This window comes from Achroia grisella, unplaced genomic scaffold (genome assembly GCF_030625045.1).
Source record: "Achroia grisella isolate CSIRO2021 unplaced genomic scaffold, CSIRO_AGI_Agris_v1 utg782, whole genome shotgun sequence".
NCBI classification, from domain to species: Eukaryota; Metazoa; Arthropoda; class Insecta; order Lepidoptera; family Pyralidae; genus Achroia; species Achroia grisella.
Genome location: NW_026713022.1, coordinates 4162525 through 4177159, shown reverse-complemented (window position 1 = coordinate 4177159; position 14635 = coordinate 4162525). Strand labels below are relative to the sequence as shown.

At 37.1% G+C, this 14635-nt stretch overlaps 1 protein-coding gene across 1 annotated transcript; it reads left to right on the top strand.

Annotated features, from left to right (window-relative positions):
* The first annotated feature begins 221 nt into the window (after positions 1–221).
* LOC131851216 (fatty-acid amide hydrolase 2-like) lies at positions 222–14328 on the top strand. Its single transcript, XM_059201672.1, has 13 exons — positions 222–453; positions 1276–1331; positions 4995–5268; positions 6105–6227; positions 7358–7529; positions 8226–8350; positions 8640–8729; positions 9364–9509; positions 10224–10306; positions 10753–10939; positions 12233–12355; positions 12474–12611; positions 13477–14328. The coding sequence occupies exons 2-13, from the start codon at positions 1296–1298 to the stop codon at positions 13621–13623; spliced, it is 1644 nt and encodes a 547-aa protein (XP_059057655.1). The 5' UTR covers positions 222–453; positions 1276–1295; the 3' UTR covers positions 13624–14328.
* Positions 14329–14635: the final 307 nt, after the last annotated feature.

The window sequence follows — 14635 nt, the reverse complement described above, 5'->3', positions numbered from 1 at the left end:
TCACTGAGTATGTAATCATTGTACTCTCAAATATTCACATCTAATACATACTCGTCAACGTCAAATCATTCATTCAAAAATTTCAGTATTTTGTCAAAGAATGAAGAGCACTAAACATCTATATTTATTTTCCTTTGCCTTTCCTAAAGGCAGAAAAAAAAACCATTAATCACCATCAGTATCCGCTCAATTCTGTTCCGTCAGACGGGTCAGACCGTCAATCACACTGTCAAAACATGTTTGATGATGTTGTCTCACTCAATTTCCAATAGCAAGTTCTAAACTTTTTAAAGTTTTAAAAACAATCTGAAATACACTTAATAAAAAATTATCTCTATTTCTTGCCTAATTTATCTGGCTAAACATTTAGTGCTAGTTTAATGAAAATAAACTAAGTGTGATACAAGCTATTTGTTAACCTGTAAAATAAATACATATTACATTACAACTTGCGTAAGTAGTTTCTGAGTTTCTCCAGTAAACAAACAAATACGTAACAATTACCAGTACTTCGTAGAGAATGTCCCATACAGATTACTTTATTAGATACTCAGAACTGAGTATCTAATAAATAAAAAGTTAAGTAATCATAAAAAAAATATATTTTGTAGATGCAAAATAAAAATAAAAACTGCAATAGTACACAACAATTTTCATACGCCGGTATCCGTTGATATAACTCGTTTATGTTTATTTTATGTAACCAGAATGGCAAACAAGCTGATCGTCTTCTGAATGGCAAAAGGGTAATAGTCATCTACATAAATGAATATCACCATGGACATCACATCCTCTAGTTGGAAACCGGTGGAAGAGATTATTAGTAATGGCCGCAGTGTGTCTAATAACTTAATATCCCTGGACAATTCACACAGTACCATCTAGTCACAGGCCAAGCAGAATTTGTGTGAATAGTAAGGGGGGGGGGGGGGGGGTCATGCCCCCCCCCCCCCCCCCCATCATACATAATATAACATAGAAAACACCCAGGCCGATACAAATAATCATACTCATGAATATAAATAAATGTATGTCCCATGAATCCAATTGAACCCGCAACCATCGGACGTAACTTTAAAATAATGTTACTAATGTTAATACATCACAAAATAACACAGGCTATAAATATCAGACTGTTGGCAGACCTTTTATTATTGTGTTACACAGTGCATGCAGCAGCTTATGACATGCATAAGAGGTAGAAAGCAACCAATATGAATAATTTAGACTTTTCCTTAAGAGAAATTTAGTAGTTAATTTATATTTTTTTCTCAGTTTACAGAAAGGTCACACACATGTGTACAAATACACCCAAACGGGATACATCTCAGGTAAGTTTATTATATTTTTAAACTAGTAACCTGTACTGGCTTAATGGGTGCATAACAAATTTTGGAATTACTCAGCATTTCTGAACATATTATATAAGTAGGTGTGCCCGCAGTTTCAACCACGTGATATTTATAGCCTATATGCTATAATGAAGTATAAGCTATATTACTGTAAAGTTTCATCAAAATCTGTTCAGTAATTTTGGCATGAAAGTGTAACAAACATCCATCCATACTCACAAACTTCCGCATTTATAATATTAATAAGATATGATATTTAAAATTAAAATTAGTTGTGTAACTAAGTAATGTGTAACTTGTGTATATACTCAGATCCTTTCAATTAATGTAAATATTTGTTCTTGTCTAATCAGATGTTTTAAATTAAAAAAATTAAGTCACAGCCGCTGTCTCTACCCTTCTATCTCTTAACTTACGCAACAGATTTTAATGTAGTTTCAGTAATAGATAGAGTGAGTCAAGAGGAAAGTTTATATGTATTGTTGTGGGTGAAAGATACAATGTTGTTGGTCAAGACAATGTATATTATAGATGGTAATAAACTGACAATATGTACATAGAAATAATGATCTTATATACTAAATAACAATAGGAAAATGTAAGGTGGGGTGACACAGTTTAGACACAGCAGTGCCTAGTAGACAATATTGAATTTGTTTTACTAGACATTATTAAATGCAATTATTATTTTGATGTATCTAGGTAACTGTGTCCCATAAATATTCCCCCCTTGAGGGGAAAAAAAAAATATTACACACAAAAAAAAATTTAAAAGTTAATTATCAACAATATAAATACATGAGTTTTATACATATTACTGCTGGTTCAAAAATCTTTTTGTATTGTCGCGACTTCGGCTACTGGGCAACCAGTATTATACATAGATATTAATCTCTAGTAATCATATCTTTTATTGATATTATAAATACAGTTCTAATCCGATGAATCATAATAGAGCAAGAGCCCACGACGGCCAGACATACGTCTTATTAGTAAATATGAAAGTTCTTGTATGTGTGTCCCCAACACAGGTAAGAACGATCCCCACACATGAAACCTGGATCGTGGTTACATTGGCAGGTAACAGGTAACAACGGCGTATACAATTTTATATCAAATTCGTTAATTTATGAAACTCAATTTTTTCATATATTGTTCGTAGCAGTATTATAACTTGCGCTGCTCATTGCCAGACACTTAGTATGGTTCCATCCCCTACCAGACACCCCTAAACTGTATTATTTTATAAATATATTTACATTATTTTATGAAAGCTGAAGTTTATATATATTATTCAATACCGTTAAATATTTGGGTATGCATCTCGATAGACGACTTACTTGGCGTGATCATATTAAGGCCAAAAGAGAACAGGCAAATATAAAACTTAGAGACATACACTGGTAATACAGACAATCAGCTCTAAGCCTGGAAAATAAGGTTCTTATATTCAAATCCATCTTAAGGCCTATATGGACATATGGTATAGAGCTATGGGGATCGGCAAGTCATTCCAATATCGAAATAATTCAGCGTTACCAAAGTAAAGTGTTAAAGACCATAACCAATGCACCTTGGTATGTAAAAAACCGGGAGGTGCATGACTACACAGAGATCCCAACGGTGCACGAAGAGATAAAACGCTACTTACCTTACGTAAGGCTTACCGGCAAAGACTTCAACACCATACCAACTTACCAAGGAATTACGTATGCAGGCTGAAAAGGTCACGTCTGGCTACGATTTAAAACAGCAGATGTATATAAAAAGAGGACCACATTATTGGATGTGGTAACTCAAAACGACAGATAACGAAAGCTATAAAATCTCATAAAAGCTAATTGGCTGATCGCAGATAGATAAAAGAGAACAAAAATATATATATATTATTCAGAGAACTATTAAACTGTTTGTCCTTAAATGCTAGACTGTATTTTTGGTTCTATCGTCCTACCTACGAGACTTTTTCAATGCAAGAAGTTTCACATTTACTAATAAGACGTATGTCTGGCCGTCGCGGCGTCGCGGCGTCGCGGCGTCGTGGGCTCTTGGGCTATAAGGAAACTTATCAATTTATAACCAAAATAAAATTGAGTAATAAAGAAATATTAATATATTTTATGACGTACACCTCTATTATCATTAATGACATACATACTGACAAACAACAACAACATAGAGTCATATTATAAATGTGAAGCAGAGATGTTTGTTACGCTTTCACGCAAAAACTACTGAACCGATCATCATGAAATTTTGTACACATGTTCTTGGAGGTATTACAATGAACATAAGACACTTTTTATTTAAAAAAAAAAAAAACAAATAAATTGAATACATAACAAAAAATAGAATATCAACATTTTGCTACTTCAGCGCCATCTAGCAGCCAGTAATGAAGTTATGCGAGCGAAGCCGCGGGTAAAAGCTAGTACTTGTATATATCAGATTTTGTCCCGTCTAGTCAAACCCACAGTCAGTTGGGGAGAGCCTCACCCCCCCCCCCCCCCTTCCTGAACCCCCCCCAATGAATGACATAATTTATGATGGCCCCTAATATATGTAATGAACTTTGAAACCGCGTCTCGTAGACACAACGACCGGCCGCCGGTTCATTATGTGTACCTATATCATGAAGTTCATAATACAACATCGGTGCATGACTTACGTAAATTGTGATTATTTTAAATGATTGTCCAATATCAGTGATATATATTAAATAGTCAATTTAGAACGTTCATTCACTATTTTCCGCTGTGTAAGTACACAACTTATATATTGTATTATTATTGATATTATAAACGCGAAAGTTTGTGAGTATGGATGGATGTCTGTTACTCTTTCACCCAAAAACTACTGAACGCCTTTTCATGAAACTTACTACAGTAATATAGCTTATACATCAGAACATATAAATTTCACGCGGGTTAAACCGCGGGTATAGGTTAACCACCTAAATATGTATATTTATTATTGTCTATTACCCAAATCAAGAGATATCATCAACTTTGCTAATTGGTAGTTTGTACAACATTTTTTTTAATATTTAATACTGAACGTTTCTTTAAAAGAGCATCATGTAAGTTTCCTACTCTTCTTGATGAGAGTGAGACTTCTTGTTAGAGACTCTTGTGATGAGTGTGCGTTCTGAATGAGTGGTAAAATAAAAAAAACATGACTCTTCAAATGTGCCTGTATTGAGTTTATTTGAATAAAGTTATTTCTATTTCTAATTACATTTGTTCATGTTGACGATGTAATTTTTTAAATTATAGCCTATGTATTATTCTGATGTATAATTTATATTATTGTAAAGTGTCATCAAAATCTGTTCAGTAGTTTTTGCGTGAAAGAGTAACAAACATTCATCCATATTCACAAACTTTCGCGTTTATAATATTATTAAGAAATAAGATTGGAAGAAGATTTGTCACATACAGTAAATATATAAATTATATATTCAAGGACACGTATAATTACCATAAGGCATTTTTATTGTTGAAATCAATCTATACAACGCAACCTTACGGAAACGGATGTAAATATCGTAATATGAAACTAGAAAAGAAAAAGTATACTATAAATAATTCACTTAATTGTTTTGAAAATCAGTTACATTCTGGAACATTCTTAATTCATCAGGTACACCGCAACCATAAGGCCAACAAGATATTCCAAGGGATGGCGTCAACAATGCTTATCCAGGCTTTCCTAGCCTTCCGGCGATGTCTAGACATGTTCATCGACTTCATATTCGGGTTCTACTGGGAGAGCAAGCGGCAACCCATCCCGGATCTCCTGGCGAGGCATAGGATGCTCGCCGAGAGTGCTGTGACCCTGGCAGCGAGGATACGGAACAAAGAGTTGACCTCAGAAAATCTGGTGCAAGCATGTATTGAGAGGATTAAATTGGTGAGTGCGTGTTTTTTTTTTATCATGCAACCTGTCATCATCGGCCCAACCCCTTACTTTGTAATTTACCGATGAATAGAATATAATAGAAAATTCTTTATTCAAATAAACTTACATTTAAGCACTTTTAAATAGACATTACTTATTTTTTTAATTTACCGCCCATTGGGAAACTGTCCCATCACAAGAAGAACGAACAAGGACCTTGCGTATTGCTCTTTTAAATCATTTAGTTGTAACTTTACATTTTAAAGAAATGTGTGAATACAAATTACCAACTAGTACTATTTTATTAGAGTCAAATTAATAATTAGACAAACATCTGGTTGAGTAACTAAATAAGAGTAAATCAGTCGTGATTAGAGCAGATCAGTCCTTACTTTCACTCGTTCACGAGTATGACGGATGAGCGAACCATCTTTGCACTCAACAATATAATCCAGACTTGTGGCGGCGTGGTGGGCCGGTCATTGGGCTCTTTATGGTCGAGCGCATCATCATTCGTGAACGGGTTGTTGTAGGGACTGGTCTGCTCTAATCACTATGACTGATTTCGTCTTAGTCTGTGTTTAACCAGTTGGTTATGTATTCAATATTTTTTCTTTTTGAATATTTAATTGAATTAGTGCTAATTGGTGGTTTGTATTCACACACTTAAACTTAAAATGTAAAGTAATAATAAAATTATTAAAAAGAGCAACACGCAAGTTTCTTGCTCGTTCTTCTTGTGATGAGACAGCTTTCCGAACGAGCGGTAGATTAAAAAAAATGTAATGACTATTCAAAAGTGCTTCAATGTAAGTTTATTTGAATAAATGATTTTCTATTCTATTCTATTCTATAAAATTTTAAATGCAGTAACGGATGAAAGGTTCGAGGAAGCTTTGAAAGACGCCCGGAATGTAGACAAGAACATCGCTGAAGGATTACCCGACGCATATTTTGTAGAGAGACCCTTCCTTGGTATGTATGGTATCAAACATTTTCTTGAGAAACCTTGCATCTGGACAGATGGATCGCAATGGTTGGGCACCAGGATGGTTATATGATGAATATGAGGAGGCAGGAAAATGATAAGATGAAGATGAGTTCAGATCAGTTGGACCATCATGGCAAATTCAACAGGAATTTATCACGATGGTTTCCAGGGGGAACCGCATGGAGGTCATAGTTTGACCTTTCCTTTTTCTCTTTATTTATTTAGGATCTTATGATCACAGTAGTGATCATGTTCGCTTCGTCTTAGATTCTAAATTAATTACATAATTTATATTTATATAACGTCTGAACTACTCTAAAGACAAATATAACCTGACATGGTACATTGCTAGCAATTGGGTCATCAGCCCCATTACTAACAATCCCCTTCCCTCAACTAATCTAATCTAATCGATACAATTTATCTATTTATTTACTACGAAGGAGAGTAAAAAGACTAAAAAGTAGGGGGGCTACTTTTTAGTCTCCCTCTGGGACAATATCTAATCGATTCAATATATCTGCAGGGGTGCCGTTCACTACGAAGGAGAGTAATTTACCTGACATAGTACATTGCTCGCAATGGAGTCATCAGCCTCCATTACTAACAATCCCATCCCCCTACTTTTTAGTCTCCCTCTGGGACAATATATAATCGTTTCAATATATCTGCAGGGGTGCCGTTCACTACGAAGGAGAGTAATTTACCTGACATAGTACATTGCTCGCAATGGAGTCATCAGCCCACAGTACTAACAATCCCACCCCCTACTTTTTAGTCTCCCTCTGGGACAATATATAATCGTTTCAATATATCTGCAGGGGTGCCGTTCACTACGAAGGAGAGTAATTTACCTGACATAGTACATTGCTCGCAATGGAGTCATCAGCCCACAGTACTAACAATCCCATCCCCTACTTTTTAGTCTCCCTCTGGGACAATATCTAATCGATTCGATATATCTGCAGGGGTGCCGTTCACTACGAAGGAGAGTAATTTACCTGACATAGTACATTGCTCGCAATGGAGTCATCAGCCCACAGTATATAATCCCACCCCCCTACTTTTTAGTCTCCCTCTGGGACAATATCTAATCGATTCGATATATCTGCAGGGGTGCCGTTCACTACGAAGGAGAGTAATGCAATAGCGGGCGTGTTGAATACACTAGGCCTCCTGTCCCGACGTCACATTCGAGCCGCGGAGGACGCCGAGTCTGTTCGTCTGATGCGGGCCGCTGGTGCGATACCGCTCGCAGTCACCAACGTGCCGGAGGTCAACAAATGGTAGGTGAAAGCCACGACGGTCTAGAGGTTTAATACACAGCTTCGCGATGGTCGCGGGTTCGATTCCTCGGGCGGCACAAATATTTGTATTCGTGAGTACGATTATTTGTATCGATCTGGGTGGTTGCCGTGTCAAGAATCGAACTCGTGACCATAGCATGAGTGTGCATTTTATCTATATATACCACCATAGTAGTATAAAAAAAAAAAAAAATCTCTACCGAGGGCCTTAATATGATTTTACCACCACCGTACCACCCGCCAGAAACTAAAATACCATCTTGATCATCTGGTTGAATGGCGGTCCTCCACAGTGCGGTTTTCTAGAAACTTTTTGCCACGCACAACCACATTGTGGAATCACTCTCCAGCAATAGTATTTCCGCACCGATACGATATAGAAACGTACAAGAAAAGAGCTTATTTCTTTTTAAAAGGCCGACAACGCACTTGTATCTCCCCTGGTGTTTTGGGTGCTCATGGGCGGCGGTAATCACTTACCATCAGGTGAGCCGCATGCTCGTTTGTCCCCTGTGTTATAAAAAAAATAAAAATAAATTGTTAACAAGTATGTGTATGCGCGAGAGCATAGAAATCTCTTGCGTTGGCGCAAAATAAATATTTTTATAAGCGGAACGCTTTTAGTCTGCCACAAGTCTTACCTCACTATTAAATTGTATTGTCGGTGGGTTGCAGGCAGGAGTGTCGCAACCTACTATTCGGGACAACGTGCAACCCGTACCACTCGGGCCGCAGCACTGGGGGCTCCAGCGGTGGCGAGGGCGCCCTATGTGCTGCCTACGCGTCGCCTATATCATTGTGTGAGTACTTCTTGCGTAATATTCTAAGGATGGCTTGTCTCGACAAAATCTTAATATAAATAATTTTTCTATGTGTATTTGTCTCCTAACTCCCCCTAAACGGTTGGGCCGACCGGACAAAAATTTTGTGTGTAATTGAACAGATTCCGAAATGGTTTGAAATTATGAACACACAAGCACAAACATCCACACCCACCCACACACACAACCACACACAGTCACACATACACCCAATGCTATCATCATCTAGATCCATGCCTAAATATAAACACGATTCATTATTTTGTAGGTTCTGACATCGGTGGTTCAACGCGCATGCCCGCCTTCTTTTGCGGCCTGTTCGCGCTGAATCCAACTGCTGGATACACCAATTTGAGAGGTAAGCGTTTCATTAATTGTCTTAGAAAGATTATAGGTACTGATATGACTGTTCAGCATCATTGTTTTTTTTATAGCATAGCAAGGAATAAACTTGCTTGCAACACCAGGGGAATGCAAGTGCGGCCTTTTAAGAGGGAATAAAAGCCTTAGTGGCTGCCGAGCCGTGGTAGCCGTGGTTTCTTTTGATTTAATTTGATTTGATTTGATTATCCCTCCTCTCTGTGTATCGTGCAGGCCTATCGCTCGGGACGGACAAGGAGCCGACAATGGCAACGGCAGGATTCTTTTGATTTGATTTGATTGATTTAGAGCCAATGATATCAGCGGTTGGTGTCTTTTGATTTGATTTGATTATGTCTCCTCTATGTACTGACGGGCGAGGAGCCGACGATGGCGGCGATGGGATTTTTTTGATTTGATTTGATAATCCCTCCTCTCTGTTTCCAAGCCGGGCTGTCGCACTGGTCGATCGCGGAGGCGATGATGGCAGCGTGTTTTGATTTGATTTGATTATCCCTCTCGTCTGTGTACCGCGCAGGCCTGTCGCTCCGGACGGGCGAGGAGCCGACGATAGCAGCGATTGGTGTCTTTTGATTTGATTTGATTATCCCTCTCGTCTGTGTACCGCGCAGGCCTGTCGCTCCGGACGGGCGAGGAGCCGACGATGGCGGCGGTGGGGTTCGTGAGCCGCCACTGCAGCGACCTCGCGCCGCTGACTGCCGTCGTGGCTGGAGACAAAGCACCACTGTTGACCCTCAATGCACGCGTAGATCCCAAAGTAAGTGTCTATAATTGTCTTTTCTTCATTGATTTAAGGACTTTTGTGCATTTTTGATACGTCAGTCCTATCGTCAATTTACAATTAGTAGCCACTTTTTGAACACTATTGAGGTTGTATTGTCAAAAACTATTTCTCAATTTAATGTCAGATTTGATACGATAGATTATGTGGCTATGTCATACAAATACTCATAAACAACACGCTCCAAAAAGGTCGGGAAACATATGTAAATGTAGAATCATTGCCTAGTATAAAATAAAGTCAGTATCGCTGTCTGTCCCTATGTATGCTTAAATCATTAAAACTACACAACGGGTTTGAAGCAGTTTTTTAAATAGATAGAGTAATTCTAGAGGAAGGTTTATATACATATATAATACATGTACACCCGTGCGAAGCCGGGGCGAGTAGCTAGTACCCAATGAATAATATTTTTCTTTCTAAAGTAAAACAGACAATACTGAATTAGGGAATTATTGTATATATATTAGAATAGTCCCTAAAAAAGTAAAAAGCCTGGAAATTGACATCCGGGAAGAAAGGATGGGGAAAAAAACAAATGTGTGAAATTAGACTTTAAAGTTAATACCTTACAATGGAATTTACAAAGTTTGTAATTTTGTAATTAATCCGTTATTGTACTAGGCGTACGATACAAAAAAGTATGGGTTCAAAGTAGCGTAGCTAATAATTTAATATGTCTTGTTACAGACAATCGATTACTATTATGTGGAGACCGCTCAGGACCTCCGCGTGAGCCCCATCTGCTCAGACCTTCGGCAGGCCATGAACAGGTTAGTGAAATTGTCTGTTGTTTTGTGATTTTTATTTATGGGCGTAATGGCTCATTATAGGTAACAATAAAACCACTATTTTAGTATTTGTGAACTATTTGACTCCTTAAAAAATATTAAAACAGTTTCAAAAGAGTTAGTAATTATACTAATAAAGCTTATTATAAAATTGAAGAGTTTGTAAATGATAATAATGTTTTTGAAGAAAAAACTTAAAATTCATAGAGCTGACAATATTGTCTGGAATGGGTACTAGACAACTGAAATAAATATTTAGATATTGTTTGTAAATACATAGAAAATACACAGATCGAAACAAACAATCATGCTCATGAATACAAATGTTCGCACCGTGCGAGGAATCGAACCCACGATCATCGGAAATAAACGGGTGTGCTAAACCGCTAGACAACGAAAGATCTAACATTGTAACACTTATTTTTCAGAGTTATTAGTAAACTAACAGAACTAACGCCATCTACCGACAAAGCGCCGAAGCCTTACTACCACGAGGGATTCAACCATATGTTCGTACTGTGGCGCTACTGGATGACCAGGGAGACAGAGAAGTTCCCCAAAGTGCTGACCAACAACCGCGGAGAGGCGAAAGCACTTGTGGAATTACCCAAGAAGGTAAATGCATCACTAATTTTACATGTAACTACTAGCTGAACCCGCAAACGTTGCTTTGCCATATAAATTAAAATCGGTATTAAAAATAAGGGTTGATGGTAGATGGGTCAACATTTAGGGTTGAATGTATTTTTAATGTCATTTTACATTTATCACTTAGGGGAATTGAATGTCATTTTTCAAATAAACTTACATGTCATTACATTTTAGAGGTGGACAATCCTTATCACATTTTTAAGTTTAAGTGTGTGAATACAAACCACCAATGAAAAATTAAATAGAAAAAATATTCTGCTTAAACAATTAATAAGACCTGAATATGCATACAGAATTTGATAAAAATCATTCACGTCATATGGAGGAGTATAGTAACTAACATTGACACGAAAATTTGATGTATAAGATAATATAATACAATATATTCTTTTCTTTATTGCACAGATAGAAATATTTAGTAGAAAGAATACCATAAAAGTGTATATTTAACAGTCGCAGACATGTAATACGGTTGCTATTACACAATATGGATGGTAGGAATCAAACAAACTGACTCAGTGTCAATGTTTCTTATTTTTTTATTTATTTGAGGCTACTAGGGCCATACTATAACTACCTTATAGACTACCATACGTTTCAATTAATATTATGAAACTTATATATCGAAATTGTCTGTGGTCACGGCACTGACGACAGCAATCTGCCACGGTAGCGCCGATACACCACACCCTTCGGCCAGTCCTCCTTTGTGAAGGTATGCAGCATGTTGCACCCGGGCCACAAACGCCTTGAAACTCGCGTTGTGGCTCGACTCCAGCTGCGTCACCTCAATGTCAAGTTATTCTTGGTCCGCATATAATCAACAATGTCCTGCTCCTTAGTAGCGTAATGTAGACGGGACAGGTACATTGTCAACGTCAGTGTAGCAGCACGCAGCAGAAAGTTGGGCCCAGTGAGTGCAGTCGCCAATGCCGCAATGGTTCCTAGAGTCAATAGGAGTCAATATGGTGTGTCGGCGCTACCGTGGCAGATTGCCGTCCTCAGTGCCGTGACCATACAGACAATTTCGATATATAAGTTTTATAATATGAATTTGTATGTATGTTAGTCTATAAGGTATTTATAATATGGGCCTGAAATAAAAAAAAGAAACGTTGACACGTGAATACGCCCCTTCTTTTATACCACGACGATGCCATCATCGTCGCGGTTACCAGTGGCAGCACACGTAGGGTAAATGTTCAGTGCCGTTTTTGGCACACTCCGCTGTACTGAAGCAAATGTTCTTTCCACCAGATACTAGGCCTATCGCAGTACACGATGCCAGCAATCATGAAATTGTTCGATGAACAAGTAATGCCTCCGGTCAATGCTCAATGGGCAGAGAAACTCACGAAAGAGCTCTCCGAAGACTTAGTGGTAAGTACACAGTTTTTTTTTAATGTTTTACTTGCTGACCCCCTCCCCCCCACCCCCCGCCCCGCACCCCGTTCCTTTTATTTATTTATTTATTTATTTATTTATTATATATCCACAGGCCCGTCTGGGTGAGCGCGGCGTACTGTTGTTCCCGTCTGCGCCTGCACCGGCGCCCTACCACGCGGCGCTGATGCTGCGCCCGTTCAACTTCGCGTACTGGGGCATCTTCAACGTACTGCGACTACCAGCCGCTCAGGTATAATAACTATCATTATATCGATATCCATAACATAGGATAGGGGCGGAGCCTAATTGAGACACGTTATGCAACCATTTTATTAGCTATTTGTATTATGTTTTTGAAATTCCTTAAAAAAATAATATCCGTAACCGAAATTATCCGAAACTAACGGATAATCCGAAATAATGTCATATCCGTATCCGTATCCGGTATAATAACCATTCCTATATCCGTAATTCCATATCCATAACATCCCTGATAATTATTATAAAAATTGTAAGCATTGAACAGAAAAAAACTAAATCTTTCCAGTCAATATTGACAACAATAATGAATACAGGTTCCTGATGATAATGAAATGGTGCATTCACCTGCGCTAACGGGGCTCCAGTAGGAGATGGTAGATGAGCATGATGTCAGGTCAATTAGCCCTTCTTGACAAATTCAACAGAAATTTATTACATTATGGTTTCCAGGAGAAACCTTTTTGCAAAAATTGCAAGCAATGGGGTAAATGAGATACCCATGCAGACGATTAGAAAGTCTACCTCGATTTTTTATTTATTTAATTCGCTACTGCTGCTCATATTTTTTTAATGGATCGTAATGGAATTATTTTCCCGTCTGCGCTGACGGTTTACGCTGGAGCGCCAGTGGAGGATGATAGGATGAGCATGATGTCAAATCAATTAGGCCATCGTGGCAAATGCATCAGGAATCTATCATGATTCCAGGGAAACATTGAGGTCAACCTGACATAGTACATTCCTAGTAATGAGATAATCAGTCCACATTACTAACAATCCCTTTTCGGGAAAGGGGAAATCTGGCCCATATTATAAATACCTTATATACTAACATCCATATTAACATATTTTAGGTACCCCTTGGATTAAACAGTGATGGTCTCCCCATCGGTATACAAGTAGTGGCGGGACCGAGACAGGAAGCTCTATGCCTCTCTGTCGCACAGCTGCTGGAGAAAGAGTTCGGCGGATTTGTACCGCCGTGCAAGATACTGAACTAATGTCAAGAAACATCTAAGAAAATTAAGGCAAATTTGTAGTGCTCTATAATGTTATATATAAAATTCTCGTGTCACAATGTTTGTAACAAAACTCTTGAAACGGGTCGGCCGATACTTATGAAATGTTATGTATTTAATAGGATATACTATTTTTAATATCCCTAACAGATAAGTGTGGATAAGTTTATTTTTTGGGTAAATATTTTAATTATTTCAGCATTATTAAATACATACAACTCAAAAGATTACTCTCCAACTACCCCTATATTTTAATAGTGTTATTGATTTATATGGCAAAACAACCTTTGCCGCGTCAGAATGTTATTATTATAAAACTGAAATATTTTATATACAAAATTTTTAAATGTTTCAGTATTAATATACTAAATCTTACATAGCTGTTATATAATGTTTCTAATATTATAAACGCGAGAGTATGAATGGTGGATGTTTGTTACTCTTTCACGCAAAAACTACTGAACGGATTTTGATGAAACTTTACAGTAATATAGCTTATACATTGGAATAACACAAGCTATAAATTTCTTGCGGGATAAACCGCGGATATATGTAGTTTTATATATTTTCATTGGGTTTTCGTTAAAGTGGCATATCAGTGTTGACTAATGATATAAAATTTATATAAGATATATTATTATTGTGTAAATTAATATTATATAGTCAAGGGAATAGAGGATAGTATTTTAACATAGATTTTAATATGTTATATTTGTATGGGTAAATTTATAGCTTTAGTCATATAATTTATAGAAATAATACTCTAAAATACGAGAAGTACTTAAATATTTCTCTATTATTTTCTTTAAATATTTTTCTAAGTGCATTATGATCAGTTATAACTTGCAATTTATATATTCTCAATATATATGTATAAAATTAGCAATAAAACTAATTGAGACTGATTTATACTTAAAAAATGAAGTCATTTACATATAATATTCAAGAAATTGACAATTATATCTGTCCAAAATCTACCTTTGCAATGAAAATA

Bases quoted from the DNA above. Each gene is read 5' to 3' on its own strand.
- LOC131851216 (XM_059201672.1), top strand. From the start codon at position 1,296: ATGTGTACAAATACACCCAAACGGGATACATCTCAG. The intron at 10,307-10,752 runs GTTAGTGAAATT...CTTATTTTTCAG, and splicing joins CTTCGGCAGGCCATGAACAG to AGTTATTAGTAAACTAACAG. The intron at 12,356-12,473 runs GTAAGTACACAG...ATATATCCACAG, and splicing joins AGCTCTCCGAAGACTTAGTG to GCCCGTCTGGGTGAGCGCGG.